An 18,034-nucleotide genomic window follows, 5' to 3' on the forward strand; every position below is an offset into this window, starting at 1 on the left:
TTAAATTATTCACTTCCATTTAGCAACACTTTTGAACGAGTACAGCTGGCAAACCAACTCTGTTACAAAAGGCATTTCCATGACATGGAGGCAGTAAGAAGCAAAATGTCAACCAGCCAGAGGCATATGAATGACAAGTTATCCAACACGGCCTGGTTACTTCTACTGGGGTTTCAGAATGGACTCCCCTGTCACGATATGGCTGTAACTTTGAATACAGTCTGAAGCTAGTTTTGAATCCTGACTGGAAAGAAACACTTGGATGTTGAAAATTGAAGTCCAATATAATCAGAATTAGAGCACTAGTTGAGAAAATAACCCACAGTTTAGACAGAGTTGAAACTGCTGACTAACTTACCTGCTGATTAGAGGGGTTAACAATTGCTGTGAGTAAGTAGTGTCCAAGAGGATCAAATCTCACCAGACTGAAAGCACAGAAAAAACGGACAGAGACACAGAGAGAAATTATGTTAACTGAGAAGAGGAAACCTGTGAGAAAACGTCTGGAAATCATTACTGACAATTGTGGGATCACCGAGGTATCCACTTAATGCTACGGACTTCCAAAACTTCAAACAGATTAAAATAATAAAGCTCAATACTTCTTCTTATGTCCTCACACTTGCCAGAATAAGGGAATACATATCACAAAAAAAATTTCAAAAAACACCTGGGCTTCCATCCCAGGAAGAAGCTAGTTACATTAACCACACAGCTGCTCATGTCTAAGAGCCCATCATAATAGTAAAGCAGAGAATGCTCCCATACTCTGCCACAGGTTTAGGTATCCCCTCACACAGCACCTACACTGGCAAGAAGCATGAGTGCTGGTGACAAGGAACAGTCTCAGCATCAAGTGACATACATAGCTGAGGCTAGAAAATTAGCTAATATCCAACTGTGATACCAAGAGGACCAAAGGAAAACAATGCATCAACTTTAATTCAGGCAATATGTGCGCTGATTTTGAAGGCTAAATATGTAAATATCTACTAGCAGATTGGATACATATCTACATCTCCACTTTCCATTTCCAGAAAACCAGGGATGAGCAATTTACCCACCAAGCTACCCACCACCTGAATACCTTTCAGGATTATAAAAACAACAAAAAAAAGGCTTTATACCAAACCAGATAGTTTTGAACCTAAAAAAGATTCTAACAGCCATAGTCTACAGACCAAAAGATGAGGCCAATAAGGAACTGCTGAAATGAACAATATGAACTGCTTCCTGGCTGATTAGCCAGATGCTTAAAAAGTAGGAAGAGCCATAGGGATAACACCCTGCCCTGAGCAGGGATAATATGGAGATAATAATCTGTCTCCTGCGGTGAAAGCATGGGTAAATGCTCTCTGCCATGTTAATCCTACGCCAGACATTGCTGGTGGTGGGCAGAGCACTCACCGGACTCGTTCCATCTCACTAGCTGTCTTCACCACGGCAAAGGGCTCCCGTCGACTCCAATCCCAGAAGTGGATCTCATTGGCAGTAGCAATCAGCAGGAGCTGAGCCGTAGGGTGGAAAGCCAAGGAGGCAATGGCATTGTTGCTATCTGTGAACCAGCTTTCACTGCCACCCTATGAATGAACAAATCCCAGACATTCTTAGGTTACAAGCTGCCAGCAGACTGAGATGTCAATTAGAGAAAAAAAAAAAAAAGAAAAAAGGATCCATTTAACATAAAATGACTACTTATAGGGCCTACTTTAAGTATGTCCTCTGAAAACAATGTACAAAACCAGTGATCTGGCAGTGTCACCAACTTTATCAGAAAAACATTACTGTCAGCTCAGTTTTGTCATCTACAATCCATAAGCAATGAGCACCCACACAGCTCCAGTTTCCGTAGCCTGTGAAAACTCAAGCTTGGTGCATGACATGGTGCACAACAACCCACTAGCCAGTCGCCAGGACAAGGAGCACATTGCTTTGATGATCATGATCAGAATACAGTACAATCCTTGATCTAAAACAAGAGAAATCCATCCTGAAGACGTCTTAGAGTGTCCTGTACTATGTCACAATGGGCAGACAGTTAAATAGGGTGTTCAGCTTAGAATGGAGGGCTGTCGGCTAGACTCCCTATCAGTAAGTAGGCAATGATAACTGAATTAAGTACTCAGATATAGTCCTAAGAACCTGGCTAGTCTCTCCTCCAGAGTTAAGAACCCAAGGGTAAACAAGTCTCTGCATTTAGAGTACCAAAGAAAAGGAAACACTTACGTGTAAATCCCAAATCCTAACCTCCCCATCTAGGCAGCCAGAAGCAATAAGGCCTGAGATGGTGGGATGAAAAGTGACACACCATGGAGTGCGGCGGTGTCCAATCAGAGAATGAACACACTTGCCTGTCTTCACCTCCGTGATATAGATATTATGGTTTACATGGGTGGAGGCCAAGAGAGTCCTAGGGAATCAAAGAGGAGGAAGTAAATGTGAAGCATGTGGGAGGCTAACAAATTTTATCAGCTTTGGACAAAAATGAAAATTGATACTTATTTCCCATCCCAACATGATAAAAACTACGCCTTGGGCATTACAAACAACAGAAACATTCTCATCTTTAAAAGCTTTTGGCTTCTCCATTCTGTCCCCAGATGACACATAACCCCTTCAGAGACTATTTTTTCCAGCAGGGAAAACTATCACACCATTGGTGGCTTATATCACACAGGCAAAGGATTCTTATTGAGAAACTTTCCAAATTTTGATCCTCGACGTTCATAGATTCCTTTGCTTATTCCCATTACTATTATTTTTCTTTTTGCGGTACGCAGGCCTCTCACTGTTGTGGCCTCTCCCGTTGCGGAGCACAGGCTCAGCGGCCATGGCTCATGGGCCCAGCCGCTCCGTGGCATGTGGGATCTTCCCGGACCGGGGCACAAACCCGTGTCCCCTGCATCGGCAGGCGGACTCTCAACCACTGTGCCACCAGGGATTGGTGTTGGGAATCCCTATTGGTGGTACAGGGATTCCCATTACTTTTATGGTTAGCACTGCTCATCTACTTTCTTTCCCTTTCTGATAACACTGGCAAAGCTCTGTTCATTCAGTGCTTCAAAGAGCCTTTAGGGGGCTTCCCTGGTGGTGCAGTGGTTAAGAATCCACCTGCTAATGCAGGGGACACGGGTTCGAGCCCTGGTCCGGGAAGATCCCACATGCCACGGAGCAACTAAGCCCGTGTGCCACAACTACTGAGTCTGCATGCCACAACTACTGAAGCCCGCGCGCCTAGAGCCCGTGCTCTGCAACGAGAGAAGCCACCGCAATGAGAAGCCTGAGCACCGTAACCAAGAGTAGCTCCCGCTCATCACAACTAGAGAAAGCCCGCGCACAGCAAAGAAGACCCAATGCAGACAAAAATAAATAAATAAATTTTTAAAAAGAGCCTTTAGGGATTTGACTTGGAAGATCAAGCTAGGCCAAATACACAGAAAGCAATGCTGTCACAAGTCTCAGGTAAAGTTTAGGTAAGGACTTGGTACCTGTCTGGGCTGAAGGCCAATAAAAAGGTAGAACGTGGACTATCCGGCAGTTCTACTCTCTGAGAAACAAACAAACAAAAGTTAAAATACATTATTTATAAACTATGGCTCACTCTACCTCAAAAGCACCAAACCATTCTAGACTAGTATTTACAGTGTAAGCTTAAAAACTGGAGACAATGATCAAGCTACAAATTGAGAGAGATAAATCTAAATTACCTTCAGGAAAAATATCTAGCTCTCAAGAAAAATGATATTTCTAGCCCATTACACTTCTAAATTTATTAAAACCTCCCCCCCACAAAAAACCAAGTTAGATATATCAATTCTCCTACACAAAATAAATTGTACCCCAACTCTATGTCATTAACCCATTCTAAGGCCCCATTCTACCGTCACCCCCCTACAACTCCTATGTGAAAAACACCCATTTTTCTCACCTTGCCCTCCCATTTCATCCACCGGGTTTTATCTTCCACCAGCTCCTGCAGAAGTCGCTGAGCTCCAAAGGTCCGAGTGCCCCGTTCTCGCCCCCAGAGTATCCGGACAGCATTCTTCTCTGGAACAACCTTCATGGTCCTCAGTAGCCACTGTCACACCAGGCCCAGGAAGAGAAGGAGCGAGCAATAGCTCTATACGCTGAAGCAGCTAAAATGAGGCCATTCAGGTCCTTGTAAGTTGCCTTCATGGAAATCTAAGGTATAGACATTAATGTCAAAGAACATCTATTCTGTAGTCAGAGAAGATTCCCACTGCAAATACGATTCTAGCTCAAAGAGGAAAGTACTGTTCTTCTCATATTTAATGACATCTTCTCAGAAAAGACCCTTCTCCCAGAACTTGTCTTCCAAGAATATTTCATCCTTAAATTCCTCCCATATCCTCCATAGCTCAGCATTATATCTAAAGAACAGACCACTGTCTAAAGGAGTTATTCTTTTTATCAGGCAGTAAGAACTTTTTTACTAACCAAAAGGCCTAAAACCCTGTCAAAAACAAAACAAATCAGAGCACGATATCTGCATTCTGGGGACTTCCCTGGCAGTCCAGTGGTTAGGACTCCGTGCTGCCAATGCAGGGGTCACAGGGTCAATCCCTGGTCCAGGAACTCAAATCCTGCATGGCACATAGCACGGCCAAAAATAAAAATAAGAATCTGCACCCCCCACTCTGTGCCAAGCTGCTTCCCTAGTTGCTCGTAGTCCTCCTTATCACTTGGGCAGACTCCAAACTAAAGGACAAGTAACCAATTTTAAAAGGCTATTACTTAAGGTATGGTTCTTATGCAGCAGCTTCAATTCTATCTCCTACCTAAAAGCAAGTGCACAGAACCACTTCGAGGTACCTTTCTCATTCTCTTTTTCTCTTCCCCACTCAAGTTCCAGAATAGAGGATAGAGGAGGAAAGAGAAGAAAAAATTTCAATTCCTTTTTCTCATCCACTGCAAGCCTTAATGGTATAAAACTGTCACCAAAAAAATACAAATTCTACTAAAATGTCAAATAGCAGCAAAATATACACATGTGCAACAATTAAAGAATTGTGGTCCCTCCAAACAATGGAAGATGCAGCCCAATGAAATGGCATTTGAAAAGAATATGTATATAAACCTCATTCATTGCAACACTGTTTCTTCAACTATATTTTGAAAAAATTCAAATATACAGAAAAGTTGAAATCAGTAGAATAAATACCAACTACTCACCACTTAGACGCAAGAATTGCTAATATATTGTCAAATTTGCCTCATTTATCTCTATGGATAGAGATATATAAGGGTTGTTTTAATTTTCCTGTGAACCATTTCAGCAGGCATTGAGATACTCTAATCCTATATCCCTCACTGTGCATCTAAGAATGAAGACATTTAACTTCATAACCACAATACCATTATCAATCACACCCATTATCATTTGTGCCTTTAATACACCAAATACACCAAAAAGTGTCTTAAAAAAAATCCAGAACCCAATCAAGGTTCAAGCAACGAATCTGGATGTTATGTCTCTTTAACTCTAGAATGGCCTCCAAGTTTTATTTTGGTTGGTTCTGTTTATGCTTATTTGTTTGTTTACAACACAAGCTTTTTAAAAAGACCAGGAGAGTTGACTTGTTGACTTGCAGTTGACAGCTACATCCTAGTTTTGTCTGATTATTTCCTCACAGTGCCATTTAGCTTGCATCTCTATCCCTAACACTTCCTGTAAACACTGACTAGATTTAGGTTAAGAGGCTTGGGCAAAAATGCTTCTCAGGTGACACTACCTATGTACCTCATCTCATGATGCAGCACATCATATTCTCAGACTGTTCCATTTAGTGAGACCTGGTAAATTACATGATCATCTGGCAAAACATGATCACTTGGCTGAGTCTGTAACAGCCAGAGCTGTCTTTATAAAGGTATATTTCCCCCTTTACAACTACTGATCTGTGGCTAACGTTTGGCACCATGTGAATATGCTATTCCTCTTCAACCTTTTGCTTAATCGTTTAGCAGTCACTGATGATTCCTTTTTAAATTATTTCATTTGGGGCTGGAATACGTTGATTTTCCAATTCCATCATTATTTCAACATTTATTAGCTGGCATTCTTCTGGAAAGAACGTCCCCTGAATAACTGAAGCAGAGTAAATGCTTAATTTTTTTCCCTTTAATTACTACTTCTTATTGTTTGTAATAGCAAAAATTGGGCACAACCCAAGTCTCTAAAAGGGACTAAATGACTAATCTACGGTAAGGAAGATTCTCTGGGTACTGATAACAAGAGATCTCCAAGATACATTGTTCAGAGGAGGAAAAAGCAAAGAGCAAAACAACATATATAGTAAGGCTAACTTCTGAAAAAGAGAAATTAATGGTCACTTATTAGGGACTGAAGGGACAAGGTAAATGGAGACAAAGATAGAAGCTAGACTTCTCAGTGTTTTTGTTTTATGACATTTTTATTTTTGAAATTACCTATTCAAAATTTATTTTTAAAATATTTAATAATGTGAAAAAATACATGTTAAGTGAAAAAAGCAGAATAGAAAATTATATATACAGTATGACCCAAATTTTATTTTTTTTTAAACCTTTATGAATAACGATAGAGGCACTTCCCTGGTGGCACAGTGACTAATAATCCACCTGCCAATGCAGGGGACACGGGTTCAAGCCCTGGTCTGGGAAGATCCCACATGCTGCAGAGCAACTAAGCCCGTGTGTCACAACTACTGAGTCTGCGCTCTAGAGCCCGTGAGCCACAACTACTGAGCCCGCATACCACAACTACTGAGCCCACATGCCACAACTACTGAAGCCCATGCGTCTAGAGCCCGTGCTCCGCAACAAGAGATGCCACCGCAATGAGAAGCCCGCACACAGCAACAAAGAGTAGCCCCCGCTCACCGCAACTAGAGAAAACCCACGCGCAGCAACAAAGACCCAATGCAGCCAAAAATAAATAAATAATTAATTTTTTAAAAAATCATAAAAACAAACAATGATAGAAGGGAAATATAAAAAGTATTAACCATGGTTCTCTTTGGGTGGCAGGATTGTAGGTGACAATCATCAGAAAAGCAGTGTTCTTTTCATTTTTTTAATTTAAAAAGTAATAAATGCTTATTGTAAAAAGTCAAACAATAATCAGCTCTTTACACTTCATGAAAGGCTGCAATCTAAAAAGTACACAACTAGATGCATCCAAATACAGAAGGAAAAATATTTATCGCCTGTGCTGAAATGAGTTTTCTCCCTGGAATACTAAAATTTAAAAAGTCAGAAAGATTCCACAGAAAGACATAATTCCAAGTTCCTAGTCGCATACAGCACAAAGTTCCCTAAGGATTGACTGAGGAACACTCTAGCCTGTATCCTTGTAGTACAGCTCTCATCCCCCAGTAGCCTACAATATAAATACTATGTACACACTGAATATGTCAACACAGTGCAGGCCAACCTCCTGCATAAACTAAGGATGAACTAACTGGAAAGAAATAATCTCCTTGGTGACCCTGACAACTCATGGTTTAAGACCAAAAGTCTGGGGGCTTCCCTGGTGGCGCAGTGGCTGAGAATCTGCCTGCTAGTGCAGGGGACACGGGTTCGAGCCCTGGTCTGGGAAGATCCCACATGTCGCGGAGCAAGTGGGCCTGTGAGCCACAATTACTGAGCCTGTGCATCTGGAGCCTGTGCTCCGCAACAAGAGAGGCCGCAATAGTGAGAGGCCTGCGCACCGCAATGAAGAGTGGCCCCCGCTTGCCACAACTGGAGAAAGCCCTCACACAGAAACGAAGGCCCAACACAGCCATAAATTAATTAATTAATTAATTATTTAATAAAAAAAGTTTCCTTTAAAAAAAAAAAAAAGACCAAAAGTCTGGAAGTGAAACTGCCACAAAGCTGAATAATTACTAACCAGGAAGGTGGCAGAAATACAGTTCCCATCCATTCACCTTAACCCTTAACTGAGCCTATAATTTTTTTAGAGTCAATCATTCTTTTACCTAATATAGAGAAGTTCAGCAGAAATGAGTTTTGAGGGTTCCTTGCCCTATAGTGCAACATTAAAAGTACTTTTAAACCATTTATAATCTTGTAACATGTGGTGAACACAGCAGCAGTCCAATTCCTAAAAAAAGTCTGACCTTCTGACCTCGTGTAACTCAAGAGGAAGAAAATATAGGTCACAAAACATTGGATGATTCAGAAAACTGTGATGCAGTCTGAAGTTCCTACAGGAATCAGAAGGACGAGGGAAGAGCTGCTACAAATACCAGTTATCAAGAAAATTCAAAAACTAAAGCTCAGGATTACTTAAGAGCTTGTCTACCAATTCCCAGAGACCTAAACACACCAACAGTTCAAAGAAGAGAAAGTCTGAATGATGGCAAGAAGTCAAAGGAACTAAAACAACTGCACAGTCTCTCTTTTGTGTGAAGAAAAAATATTCGCTCTGTTTCTTTAAAAGGATAAGGGGCCTTCTCCTGATACACTCCTTACAGCCACCTGAGAAGAAATTTTACTTTGTTCTCCATAAAGAACAAAAGGAGCTAAATCAAACTGCAGTCAGGCAGGCCTGTTGCTGAGGAGGAAGTGCCAGTCAAGTGTATTTTTCATTCCTCTTTTTAGAAAGGAAGAAGAAACAAGTTTCCCAATCTGTCCCTTAAACCAGACTGGGACAAAGGGTGCCAAGAAGAATCTTTGTGATACCATTACACAGGCCCTGGGAATCAATCTCCAATCACCAAAAGCCTTACGCACGTACAACCAAAAGGGCACGACTGGGATATGTACATAACAACATAACACAAATATTATTTGTTATTCCACCCCATTTCTAACCCCCCCCCATAATATGATGATCATTCTAAAAAGATGGGAAGATTACCACCTTGAAAGGTTCTCTCTGCTTAATTCTAGGACAAAATTATATTTAATGAGCACGAATAAAACTCACCTAGAGATTATGCACAGCCCAGTGGAAACTAAAGTCAGACTTACAGGTTCTCCTTGCAATTTAATCACCTTATGCTAGCAATTTCATTCCAGCTTCAAGCAATATGACTTTGGACAAGTTATTTAACCTCTATGAGACTTTTTTGCCCCTTCTGTAAATAGGAATTGCAATATCTGCCTCATCAATTTGTGAGGCTCCAATAAGAAAAGTGTGGTGGAGCATTAAGACCACTGCTGTTATTGTTGTCATTATTATTGAATCCTCTTTGGGGTTCACCACGGTTTCCCTCACCAAACAATATGGCCAACTAAAACCTCTGAGACCTGATATGCCACGATTCCCAAAAGTAGCAGATTCCTAAGAAACATTTCAAAGGCTGTTACCAGACAACAAAATAAAAAGTACTCAGGGAAAGTACTGTACTCATTTGTGTGGCAAAAATAATTAAATGATATTTGGGCTACCTCTACATAAAAAGTGAATTAAAAAACAGAACCAACAACTTAGAGCTATATCTGCAAAACCTGGCTAATAATTCACACCCCAAATCCTCCCTACCAGTAGCATTCCAGGGGTGTGAATCAGAAAGTTATTAGGCCTGGAAGCACTGTTAAAATGCAGTCCAATTATCTCATTTATTTGACTAACTGCATCTCTCTTCACTTCACTATGCCCATGTAGGCAAAGTCTAAGAGTCAAATCAGCCATGTAATACCAACATATGTCCCAAAATAACATACAGGATTCAACCCAAGGTTAACTCTTTTTTTGTTGTTTTTGTTTTTTCTTTTTTTGGCCGCGCTCTGTGGCATGCGGGATCTTAGTTCCCCAACCAGGGATCAAACCCACTCCCCCTGCACTAGAAGCACACAGTCTTAACTGATAGACCACCAGGGAAGTCCTGAGGGTTAACTCTTTAAAAGAAAAAAAAAAATCCTTTAAATACTAAACCTAGGATCACCTGCATAAGTAGAGTTCTCCCAACAACCGGAAAATTAACTACAAAATGTCAGGCCTTTAATTAGAGGCCTAAAAGTGGCCCAGAACTCTTTAGAAACTCCATGTGGGTGGAAATACACAGGGTTTTCTACAATTGGCAGCTCTGTTTTCATTAATAGGACACTTCAAATGACACCATGTATGATCTGTGTCCAAAAATGTAAGCACCACAGCAGCAACCATCCCTGCCTCTATATAGCTCTTGCCTGACTCCTACAGTAGACTGAACTTGGAGGGGAGCAGGGAATTTGGGGCAAAGCATCACAAATCTAGAACTGTAAACAGGTAACAAATTCTGAAAGCAAACACACCTGGAAGCATAAAAACTTCAAATATTACCTGAGTTGTGTATCTACTATATGCGGAGTACTAAAGGATATCCTAGGATATACCAAACTGCTAATTGTGGTTTAATTCTAGATAGAGAAACTTTAAGTAATGTTTGTTTAATTTTTTTATCCATAATTTCTAAATAAGAGATAGTATAGTGATTTATGGGTCCTGAAATCAGACTGGAGATTGAATCCCAGCTCTGTCATTTTCTTGGTACATGAAGGTTTCTTGGAACAGTTACTTAACCTCCCTGTACTCCAGTTTCATCATCGTAAAAGATAGTATGTATATGATAGGATTACCACAAGGATTAAAAGACTTACCAAATGAAAAGTGCTTGCTATTATATAATTCCAGTGCTTGTACCAAAATAATACCTTCATTCTATAATGAAGAATTACAGAATCTAATGAGAAAAAAAATATTTAAGGCCACAAAGTCCTATAAACAATCAGACTAATTAAAGACAAATTCTACCAGACAAAATGAGACTGTCCACTGCAAAGGTCTCCAAACCATTTCATGTAAAAAAAAAAAAAAAATCTTACCACTGTAACCTTAAAAAAAATAATAAAATCTTGAGATAATGGTTAAAATAATAATAACTAACACTTTCATAGTCCTTTTCATTCCCACTGTTCTTAGCACTTTACATAAAGTAACTCATTTACAATCCTCAGGTACATGAGGCCCTAAGAGAACAAGTCACACTGTCGGTGCTGGATTCAGAATCGAAACCCAGGCAGTCTGGCTCCAGAGTCTACATACGTCATTACAACAGAACACTCCCTAATGCCTGAGATAAAACCTCCTATGTGGTCTCTCTCCTATTTCATGTACTAGTCTCACATGTATTAGGCCCTCAATCAACATTTCACTGTCTTACCATATCAACTGGAAATCAGCTTGCTTTCTATTTTTAATGTTCATTTCCTCAAAGGTCAAGAAATTAAAGAATGATGCTGAGGGGAATTCCCTGGCAGTCCAGTGGTGAAGACCCTGTGCTTTCACTGCCAAGGGCACGGGTTCAATCCCTGGTGGGGGATCTAAGATCCCACAAGCCCCACCGTGTGGCCAGAAAAAAATAAATGATGCTGAGGAAAAATGAAAATAATTCTCATTCCTTCCTTTACAGCAACTTATTTACATAGTTTTTGCGAGAAAAGGGGACTTCAAAACCTTTGACCAGAAATAACTCTGAATTTGATAAAGTGCCAAATAAGACTATATCATGAAATTCAGCTACAATGTGTTTACCCTACAAACCTACCAACTCCATCCAAATAAGAAAAATTACCTATTAAGAAATAGAGATAGATGCCACAGTAATTTACTTTTGTACGGCAACCAGGATAGAACATAAATCTCAAAAAACACAGTCAACAAAGAATGTGATTGGGGGGCTTCCCTGGTGGCACAGTGGTTGAGAATCTGCCTGCCAATGCAGGGGACACAGGTTCGGGCCCTGGTCTGGGAAGATCCCACATACCACGGAGCAAATGGGCCCGTGAGCCACAGCTACTGAGCCTGTGTGTCTGGAGCCTGTGCTCCGCAACAAGAGAGGCCGAGGTAGTGAGAGGCCCGTGCGCCGCGATGAAGAGTGGCCCCCGCTCGCCGCAACTGGAGAAAGCCCTCGCACAGAAACGAAGACCCGACACAGCCAAAAATAAATAAATAAATAAATAAATTTATTATTTTTTTAAAAAAAGAATGTGATTGAACATACTCTGTCATGTCTGTACATACCCCTTTGTCAAACATGAAATATGACATCAACACACCTGAGAAAAGAAAAAGGGGAGTCTTCAATGTAGAGCCTCATACCAACCCTTTCTCATCCACATGGCAGACACATATGCTAGTGACCTCCCTGCATTGCTAGAGTTGGGATTCTCCAGAACTAACTTAGTCTACCTGTCTGTGATAGGTTCTCTCCAAGGACAGTCTCCATCAATTCCTTCTACCCTACTCCCATGTTGCTCTGCCCATCAAGAGATAAGAACATATTTTTCTCTCCCTGAATCTGGGCTGACCCTGTGACTTGCTCTGACCACAGAATATGGCAGAAGTGATGACTGACAGCATCCACTTTCACTCCTGGAAGCCAACCACCAGGCTACAAGGAAATTCAGGATGTCCCACTGGAGACAGAGACCATATAGAGAGACCTGGATGATAAGACACTACTAGGAGAGGCCACATTGAAGGTGCCAGACCAATGAGTTGAAACCCTGTTGCCCTGTCTAACCCAGCCCAGCCACCAGCTTAAAGCAGACAAATGAGTGACCCCAACTGATGCGACACAGGGCAGAAAAACAAACCAGACAAACCCTGCCCAAATTCCTAACCCACAGGATCGTGAGAAACACATCATTGTCTCAAGCCACAAATTTGGAGGTTGTATGATACTGTGATTTATAACAAGGAATACATATTTGGTCTTAGTCCCCATTTTTGGCACACAGCTCCTAAAACCCTTGAAATTTCCTGAGTGATAGAAGTCTTTTGTCATTCATAAGGAGTCTCTTAAACTTATGCTAATAGGTGACTTAGGGAGGTATCCCTAGAAAGCCTCAGGATGGGGCTGGTCACCAGAAAGACCAAGTGATTAGAAGGTTGGAACTTTCAGTCCCACCCACTGACCTCTGGGAGAGGAAAGGGGATAGATGGGTCTGCAGATTAAGCGCTATAAAAACTACTGAAGGGACTTCCCTGGTAGCGCAGTGGTTGGGACTCCTCGCTCCCAGTGCAGGGGACCTGAGTTCGATCCCTGCTCGGGGAACTAGATCCCACATGCATGCCGCAACTAAGAGTTTGCATGCCACGACTAAGGAGCCCGCATGCCACAACTAAGGAGCTGGCGAGCCACAACTAAGGAGCCCACCTCCCGCAACTGAGACCCAGTGCAACCAAATGAATAAATAAATGGATATAAAAAAATACATACACACACACATACATACATACATACTACTCTACAAGATCTGATGAGTTTCCAAGTTGGTGAACACATTCACAGCCCAGGAGGGTGATGCACCCCAGTTCCACAGGGACAGAGGCTCCTGTGCCTCTGTGGCACAAGACCCTTCCAGATCTTGCCCTATGTACTTCTTCATCTGGCTGTTCATCTGAATCCTTTATAACAAACTGGTAAATATAAGTAAATATTTGAGTTCTGTGAGCCTCTCTATCAAATTAGTCCAACCCAAGAAGGGGGTTGTGGGAACCTACCACCTACAACCCATCAATCAGAAGCACAGGTTACAACCTGGACTTGCAATCAGCATCTAAAGTTGAGGGGGTGCAGTTTTTTGGGACTGAGCCCTTAAACCTGTGGGATCAGATGCTAACTCCAGGTAGAGAGTGTCAGAACTGAGTTAAATTTGTAGGACACCTGGTCAGTGTCTCCTGAGAATTGGAGAAATGCTTGCCAGTTTGGGGGAAAAAAAACACACATCAGAGGTGGTTTTTGTACAGCAACAGATAACTAAAACATTACTACCTAATACCCAGTGTACGTAATGCCTTGTTAGGACTCTATCTTCCTCACTAGACTACAAGCTCTGTGAGGGCAAAAATCATGTCTGTCCTAGTCCAGTACCTACTTTAGTGCCTAACATAGAAGAGAATGAATATGTGTGTGTATTTATATCCAACTGTGAGGAAAGCCCAAAACAAACACCAAACTCTCATAAATAGCAACACCTAGGTGAAAAAAAAAATGTGGTCAGTTATAGGTGGTGCTGTTGGTTCAAGGTCATAAATTCAATTTCTACGAGTCAAATATCTCCAAAAAGAGAAAACGTTGTACCATTAACTAATCTCAACAAGTCATTTCATTATGTACCTGTCATTAATCAAGACAAGGCCAGGCAACAGAGTATGAACAGGGCAAATCCATCCCTACCACTACTAAGGGGGAGGGGGGCGCTAAACCTAAATAAATACATATACAGAGATGACAGGAGTCTTTTGTACTTTTTATACTCATATAACAATGCTTCTTTATACTCATATTTGAAACACAGCATATTTAGAACAAAATACAGAAGTAGTGGATTTTCTGAGAGCAAGGTTGGGAATATGGGATATTGTATCTTCTGAGCTTGAGAGTGCTGGATATAAAAGTGATGTGATTTAATGGGTAAAGATAAGACTAATAGGTAAGAAGCTTCAATGACTGATTCCTACCACTGAGGTGTTATATAATCTTGAACAAATCACACTCTACATATAAAAACTGAAAGTAATAACACTCTCTCTTTCTACCTTAAAGGAATAATATCCTTGGAGTATCTTAGGAGTCGCAAAAAGTTCAAGGCAGGATTACAACTTTTTAAAGTAAAAGCCAAGTTAGGAACCAACAGTAATCAGAATAAACAATAAATGGGACTTCACACAAAGAAGTCCGGCACATGCAGCTCTAAGAGAAAGTGCAAAGGAAACTACGGTGGCTATGAAGCAGAATCAGAGAGTACCTCGAATTAATCACCCAACAAACTAAAAGCAAATAATTTGATGGAATCAAGACCTATACAATCATAATTATACACAGCCCCTTTATAAGCAGCCAAAGACCAGAAATAAAATGTTAATAGAACCTGCACCTGTACTGTAGACATGCACAGCATTTATGTTCAGAATTACAAATACCCTAAAATACAACTGGTCTGCCTCTAGAAAGTTAGGCTAAGAGATAATAGTGAATCAAGTACCTGTAAAAGGTTGTCAGTCCAAATTTACCAAGAGATAAGCAAGCAATTTAACCTCTTTTTCTCATATCTACACTCCCCAGGGCGTTTTTTATATATAAACTCAGTGTAAGGCAGACCACTACAGGGTATATCACAAATAAGCTAACAACTTTCCAAAATGCTTTGAAGATATAAAACTAAATAAATTCTAGTGACTGCTATTATAATGAAGGGGAGGAAAAAAACACCAGCTTTTCTGCTATAGATTTTGCTGACTACAGTTTCCTAAAGTAACTCACAATGAGATAACCTAAGGTCTGCAACATAGTAAAGTTTACGCTCAAAAACAAGTATGATCAAAGTTAGAAACAGAAAGCCCTAAGACCCAAATTTGAGACTGACAATCTTCCTTACTCTCACTTACCTCAGAAGAATGAAGAGAAAAGAAACGACGCTTCACCTGCAAACTCTTCTGGGGAAAACAGTGAGCTGAGAACCCCTGAAAACTCAAGGAAGAACACAGAGGAAACCACTGAACCAAAAAGAAATTGAAGCTCAATTTCTGAGTCCCAAGCTGTCAACAAAATCAGGACCAGGAAGGCTACTGCTAAGCGCACAAAAATGGCAAGAGATTTCCTACTAGCAAGCAAAAAAGAAAGAAAGAAAAAAAGAAGAGTAGCTTTTGATGGAAGAAATTTCACAGAGACAAAAACAGCTTAACCCCAGAAATGGGAACTGACCCCAGCTGCCTCAGGCAAACAGGCCTAATGGCTTTGGCAACTACATACCTTTCATACACCAACAACATTATGAGGCTGAAGTAGAGCCGATTTCAAATCACGAAGGATCACATCTTTCTGTTTTCTGCGTAGTCTTTGGGAAAAAGAGTCCAGCTCTCCTCCCTGGAGTACCACACTGCCCCCAGTATTTCCTGGAAACTCCTGGAGCCACAGCAACAGTACTGTAAAAAGCTTTGAGAACATTAAGCCAGGTATCCTCACAAGCCCAGACAGGTAAGATTACTCACCACACAAATAAGAACATTTAAACCTGGAAGAGGTTAAGAAATTCATCTAGGTTTGCAAGATGAGTCAGTAGGCAAAGCAGGATTTGAATTCAGGCTTTTCCTTCAGATAGTATCAGAGCTTGACTCTCAGTCCTTGGCTCAGCAGATACTGTGTTCAGTGTTCTCCAATGTTAGAGTCAGCCCAGGTCAGGTTCTTGGCTGACTAGAATAGGGAAAGGAAAAATTTCCCTCAAGGCTTCAGGAAAAGGAGAAGTCAAATTATTAAATGCAGAGCTCTTATGCTAAAAGGTCCAGATGCCCTTCTACCTTGCCAATCACATTTCTCAGCCAATCAAAATAAGGCACTGGATTTTAAGAACCTAGTCATTTTAAGCTCTGACTAGAAGTTGGATTGTATTTCCCGTACTTCCCAAATAAAAAACACTTAAGGGGGACTGGAAAGATGCAAAAGCAATAACAGACAGCCAGCAAGTGTTTACTGAGTATCTATGTACTCAGCACTATTCTAGGCACTGAGGATACTACAGCAAATGAGAACATACCTGCCCTCAAGGAGCTTATGGGATTATTTATGTAATTTTTAAAAATGATGACACTTTCAAGTACTGATAAATGTTAGGAAGAAAATATGAAAAGTAATGTTTTTGAGGGGGGATAAAGGAAGGAAATCAACAGTTCAGTATCACTTTCTAGTTTTCTATGACTATGAGCCTGAGAAAGTATGAATAACTCAGGAGAAACTTTAAAATATTTTCATACAAACTAATACTACAATAAATATAATCCAATATCACTTCCTATTTTTAAATAATTATATATAAGACTAAATTTGAAATAGCATTCAAAGAAAGTATTCTTACCTCAAAAGTTACAGCAATCTTAAAGCCTTACAAGTACATGGCAGTAAGATCCCAATATTTATCCTATCATCCACCAACTGATAAAGACAAGCCCAGTGGCAGAATATAACACATATATTTAAAGCAATACTTTTATCGGACATTCACTTAATATGTGCTACACACCTGACAGTGCTAAGCACTTTTCCACACATTATCTCATTTACATCTCACAGCAACACTATGAAGATAAGTACTATCATTATTCCCATTTACAAATCACAAAACTGAGGCTTAGCGAGGTTAAATGATTTGTCCACGTAGAGGAGAGATTCAAAATCAAATCACATGGGACTTCCCTGGCAGTCCAGTGGTTAAGACTTTGCCTCCAATGCAGGGGGAGTTGGTTCGATCCCTGGTCAGGGAGCTAAGATCCCACATGCCTCAGGGCCAAAAAACCAAAACATAAAACAGAAGCAATATTGTAACAAATTCAATAAAGAATTAAGAAAAAAGAAAAAATCAGATGCCAAAGTGCATACTCTAACCACTACACTATATTCTTTCTATAGAACAAGCACTAAACCTCAGATACAGAAAAAAACCCTTTTTTGTGTCCTCACACCTAGGTCAAAATTACAAAGAATTAATTCAGGAGACAGAAAGAGAAGGAATAAATCTGAATGAATCTGAGTCAGAATACAGTGCTATAACCTTAGGCAAATTCCACAATACCCATGCCTCAACCTCCCTATCGATAAAGGAGTTAACCACACCAGCGCTAACCATTACTTGCCTCCTGGTAGGTTGTGAGTGTTAATTACTATTTGTCATAAATACACAGATCACCAGTTGAAAGAAACAAGGAAAACTATAGTGTTATTATTATTGCCTTGTTGCTAGAGCAAACCACCAGAAATCAACATAAATAAGTTATGTACACCAAGAATGTAGGGTTTGAATATGTACTTTGAAAGGCAATCATATAATTAGTTGTTTTACCTCTAACTTTTTTCCTTTTTTTTTTAAATTTAAAAAAGCAATACAGGGACTTCCCTGGTGGTTCAGTGGTAAAGAATCTGTCCTGCAATGCAGGGGTCGCGGGTTCGATCCCCGGTCGGGGAACTAAGATCCCACATGCCACAGGGCAACTAAGCCCTCGCGCCAAACTACTGAGCTCGCTCGCACACCTCAACGAGACAGCCCA

The 18,034-nt window shown here is 40.6% G+C and overlaps 1 protein-coding gene across 14 annotated transcripts in view; it reads right to left on the bottom strand.

Moving 5' to 3' along the window:
- The window catches only part of AMBRA1 (autophagy and beclin 1 regulator 1), a 178,167-nt gene that overhangs the window by 143,687 nt on the left and 16,446 nt on the right, over positions 1-18,034 (bottom strand). For 11 of the 14 annotated variants that reach the window (XM_067037109.1, XM_059068381.2, XM_067037113.1 and 8 more), the window contains exons 2-6: positions 3,929-4,182; positions 3,489-3,547; positions 2,227-2,410; positions 1,408-1,580; positions 359-425 (exon numbers count right to left, since the gene is read on the bottom strand). In XM_067037109.1, coding sequence (XP_066893210.1) covers positions 359-425; positions 1,408-1,580; positions 2,227-2,410; positions 3,489-3,547; positions 3,929-4,063 — 618 coding nt within the window. In that variant the 5' untranslated portion in view covers positions 4,064-4,182. Of the gene's footprint in view, positions 1-358; positions 426-1,407; positions 1,581-2,226; positions 2,411-3,488; positions 3,548-3,928; positions 4,183-15,749; positions 16,191-18,034 lie in introns of all 14 variants that reach the window. The other 3 variants (XM_067037108.1, XM_067037115.1, XM_059068377.2) reach the window with 2 other exon arrangements.

Source organism: Kogia breviceps, chromosome 7 (assembly GCF_026419965.1).
Source record: "Kogia breviceps isolate mKogBre1 chromosome 7, mKogBre1 haplotype 1, whole genome shotgun sequence".
NCBI classification, from domain to species: Eukaryota; Metazoa; Chordata; class Mammalia; order Artiodactyla; family Physeteridae; genus Kogia; species Kogia breviceps.